Source organism: Notothenia rossii (assembly GCF_949606895.1).
Source record: "Notothenia rossii genome assembly, chromosome: 10".
NCBI lineage: Eukaryota > Metazoa > Chordata > Actinopteri > Perciformes > Nototheniidae > Notothenia > Notothenia rossii.
This window is the reverse complement of record NC_136908.1, coordinates 4,123,981-4,128,758: the sequence shown is the minus strand read 5'-3', so window position 1 is coordinate 4,128,758 and position 4,778 is coordinate 4,123,981. Positions and strand designations below refer to the sequence as shown.

Below are 4,778 nucleotides of genomic sequence, written 5' to 3'. Positions count from 1 at the left end.
TGTTATTTTTGAAAGAATAAATAACACATGCTTTCTCCTTTGAGTCGATGTTTATTTCCCAAAGCAACTACATGCACACTTTCACAATTCAATATGTCTCCATTAGCATGCTGCTACAGCCCTATTTGCTATTAGTAATATCAACAGGTTATGGCGGCAAGCTAGAGATTAAGCTTTGTGACTTTTTGTTTTCTAAAGCCCCTTTCCAACTGGATTGAAAACAAACAAATAACGTCCGACAGTTGCTTTTAATTTGTCCCTTTACAAATGAAAGACAGTATGTGACACTTGTTGAATTGGATAAATACATTAGTAGAAGTAACCACTGTAAGTGCTTTTGAAAGAAGCCTATCACCTTGATTGAAGTGGGTGCATACACGCACACTTCAGTGGAAAAAAGGGTTTAATTCACTCAGTAGGACAGTATGGCTTTTCCCCCTTGTTTTACCTTAAACCATTATCCTGTAAACAACACATGTAGGTAGCAATTCAACAAAAAACTGAAAGACTTGCTGACACGTTTAGCTTAAAGACTGGAAGCAGGGGGAAACAGCTCACCTGTCATTTACTTTACAGCAGCTCAAATGAACAAGGTTATATGTTTTCCTTTTACCCTACATTAGAGGACGCTTTATACAAAAGAAAATCCAAAATAATTGGAAGACTCAAGAAGTAATAATAATACATTGTACTTTTAAAGCACCTTTCACAGCTGAAAGCAATCCCAAAGTGCTAAATAGCAGCAAAAAAGACATTCAATTTATTCACAAAAAAAAAAGAAATCAATACCGAATCAAGTGAGCTGACTGAGGGCTGATGGGCCGGACACACTTCACAAAAGAAGAGAAGACAGGATCTGGGCTCTGGCTGCTAACCCGAAACAACATTCAAACCTAATAGAAATAAATCAATGTAAACAGGACTACTGGACCCGCCAAAAAACAAAGAACCAGCAAGGACAAAAGATCAAGTGAAAAGAAATACAGCTAACCTTCTTGCCCTGTCTTATTGGTTTCCCTAAATCAGGCCCGACCAGATTCACCTGGGAGGGAGACTTCAACTTCCTACTCAACATTAAGTGAAATCAATGGCATTTTGAAGGGCTGTAATTCAGAAAATGTATAAATATAAGACAAGATAACATAAGAGGTACTTTATTGATACCAAATTGGGACATGTTTGTGTTGCAGTTGCATAAAAAACTAAACGAGGCATTGCACATAGGTAGAAATTAATAATACTAGAATTGAAACATCTCAAAATTAAATTGAAACGTAGAAAATATACAGCAGAAGAAAGAAAATCTATAAACTAAGTGATGTTAAGGACTAAAGTACAAATATTTGACTCTCAGAAAGTGGAAAATAATATTATTTTTATGGAAGTTTTGTTGTAAGAAAATCGAAACAACTTTTTAAAAGTGAGGCTTGAGTTTAAATCTGTGCCAACAAATGTAAGCGTAAAATCTAATATTGTGGTTTTATAGGTTATTCAATTAATTGTACCCATAGGTAGATTTGGTTTGAAGTAAAAGCAAAAGCATCGCACATGTTTCAGACAACAGGCAAATCTTAAAAAAATGACCCCAGGATTCAAATAATTATAAACCACTAGAACGAACACGAACACTCAAAATTAAAAATAGATCAAATGTGAGGCTGCTACACCTTGTGAGATAGCTGCTACAGGATGTCTTTGTTGGGATATGAATGCTAACAGTTCAGCTAGTAGGACTAGGGTTGCAAAGGGGCGGAAAGTTTCCGGAAAGTTTCCATGGGAAGTTAAGCTGGGGAATTTTGGAAATATTCGATACAAAATTAAACAAAAAAACATGACATTTCAACAGAACTTTTTTTTTTTTTTTAAGTAGAAAAGAACAAGTTTTAATTTCATTGAAGAACGAAAACAGAAATGTTGAGTTAAATGTTACTCATCCCCCCCAACCCCACTCATTAAAAAATGAACAAAAATGCCCATTCAAAAATGTTAAATGAAAAGATCCCTTCTCCCTCCAAAAAATATTTCAGTCAACGGGCTCTTCCTGGGCCTCATCAACATCCAACTCTGAGTCTTCGTCTGTAGTGTCACTGTCCAGCCTTCTGTTTGGCATCTGTTTGTTTTAGTCAAGATTATGCTAAAATATACTTTCCCCAACTATATTTAAGTTCCCTATGAAGAGCCAACCTTCAATTTAGAAAATTCCCAGTTTATTCCCGTTAATTCCCGTTTATTCCCGTTAATTCCCGTTTATTCCCATAAATTCCCGTTTATTCCCGTTAATTCACGTGGAAAGTTTCCATCTTTGAAAATTCCCGGAATTTTGCAACCCTAAGTAGGACTGACCTTTCCTCACTTCTGCACCAAAGGTCCCGTGTACACCGAGATGATCAACAACCTCCTGCAGCCAATCGTTGAGGCCAAAGAGTGCCGTCTGATCCGACAGAATGTTTTCCACGCTCTTCCCAACACGGCCAACACTCTGATTGGCCGCGCCGCTCACATCGCCGTCCTGGACTCTGAGCTGTTCCTGGAGAAGTTCTTCTTAGTGGCGGGGCTCAACTACTTCAAGTAAAGGTGCTAAACTGCAGGATAACAGGACAATATGTGTTGGTGACCTTCACGTTGTACAGTATATTCAATGTATATATGTCAAAGAAAGCTTGTAAATACAATTTGTTAAGATTGTTAGCAGCTGTTTAAAAAAAACATCAGTGTATTGTGACTGTTGAAAACTCCCAAGTCTGAGTTTGACGTGTAGCCGTGCAAAACAAAACATCAGACAACTATAATTATGGATGTTTTAATGGCCTTATTAATAACCAGTCAGCAAGAACACAAACAGATGCTAATTATTGTCAAAAGCATTTAACTTCTTTCCCTTTAGAGATGGTTTGAAACGGCTGGTTGATAGGATTGTTTCATAACCACGAAACCATCATAACTATCTTTAGACTTGAGGCAATAGATGAGCAGCATTTATCACCTTGATTGTACATGAAGTATTTTGTTGTACAAAGCATATATGTTCCTTTATACAGAAATTAATGTATTGTTTTAAATTATTTATTTTGTATCTGCTTGAGTGTCTATATTGTAAGTAGTCCATCTAAATGTGATCCTTTGTGTGTTGTCTTCAAGTCTATCAAATTTAAAGCATACAAGAGAGGTGAACCCTAATACTTAACCCTCCTATTGCCTTCGTTTCCCCCTCTTGCTTTGGTGTTCACGGTCAAATTTGACCAGTCCTGTTTTAACTGTTTAAAACCATTAATCATCAAATTTAATGTAACACCCTTTCAAACTGTACATATTGTATCAGACTACTGGCATACATGAAAAACTGCAGTAAATATACAAAGAACAGACACTGACCATGTATTGTGTGTGCCAGGTGTGATCCATGTGGGGGGAGGGGCACATACGAGCGGGAAATGAATCAAGTGTGTGTGTGTGTGTGTGTGTGTGTCTGTCTGTCTGTCTGTCTGTCTGTCTGTCTGTCTGTCTGTCTGTCTGTCTGTCTGTCTGTCTGTCTGTCTGTCTGTCTGTCTGTCTGTCTGTCTGTCTGTCTGTCTGTCTGTGTGTGTGTCTGTCTGTCTGTCTGTGTGTGTGTGTGTGTGTGTGTGTGTGTGAAAGTTGACTAAATCATCCAAAATCCAATGAAAGTGGTGATCAGCCATTGTCTATGTTCAAATGTCTGCTGTGAAGGATATCATGAAGCCTTAATGCAATCAAATGTAAAACAAAAAAGTTATGATTGATGAAAGCAGTAAATCGGTCAGATTTGACCCGAAGACAACAGGAGGGTTGAGTGAAGTGGATATCTAGTTTCTACACATTTCATACAATTTAACTCATGGATTCTGATATATATAAATGTAAGGCTTCAGTATGGGAGAGCAATACAGCATCTTTTAATTGTGTCTATCTGCTGTGCTAGCCTTGATGTTTAATGTATTGTTTGCACTAATTGATTGCTAGATGATTTACTGCTATCATTGGCCAACTGCTCCCTTCAGTTGTTGTTCTGTGTTTCTCAAGCTTTACAGTATTTGTTTCAAGCCAACCCAAAGTGAGCATCTTCCTGCTTCCCTTGAAAACATACATGTTTATGTATTGACGAATTAAGTGGCCAAAAAAATGCAAATGAAAACCACTATTACTAGCATGACTTCAACGTCTCTGTTAGCTAAAGGCTGACTATCTTTAATGTAATGTCCCGTCAGCCTATAACCTATAACTTCACATCAACAGATTTATTTTCTCATCTGAAAATCTAAATGATGTTGTTTTAAAATAGACCTATTGGACTGCTTGGCTTAAATACGTTGTGTATCTGGGTTTTCATGATTGGGTTGCTGATAGTTAGCATGTCTGCATAGTTAGCTGGACATGCTAACATCGTAGCCCGGGAATTAATGATTGACCAGAGTTAGTAAGCATGTCTGTTTACTTAGTCGTTCATGCTAACGTCCGAAGCCTTCAAAATATTGATTGGTTACTGTTACAGTAGTTTGCATGCCTGGTCAGTTAGCCGGATATGCTAACGTTCGTAGCCTTGCAATTAATTATTGGTTACTTTCAGTTAGCATGCCCTGAGAGTTAGCCGGACATGCTAACGTTCGTTGCCTTGGAATTAATGATTGGTTACTTCCAATTAGCATGCCCGGATAGTTAGCCGGACAGGCTAACGTTCGTAGCCTTGGGAATAAATTATTGGTTACTTTCAGTTAGCATGCCCGGATAGTTAGCCGGACATGCTAACGTTCGTAGCCTTGGAA

The 4,778-nt window shown here is 37.8% G+C and overlaps 1 protein-coding gene across 4 annotated transcripts in view; it reads left to right on the top strand.

Moving 5' to 3' along the window:
- Positions 1-3,070, top strand: part of fam135b (family with sequence similarity 135 member B) — a 64,857-nt gene extending 61,787 nt beyond the window's left edge. For all 4 annotated transcript variants that reach the window (XM_079652976.1, XM_079652979.1, XM_079652977.1 and 1 more), the window contains one exon: positions 2,367-3,070. In XM_079652976.1, coding sequence (XP_079509102.1) covers positions 2,367-2,572 — 206 coding nt within the window. In that variant the 3' untranslated portion in view covers positions 2,573-3,070. The remainder of the gene's footprint in view (positions 1-2,366) is intronic.
- Positions 3,071-4,778: the final 1,708 nt, after the last annotated feature.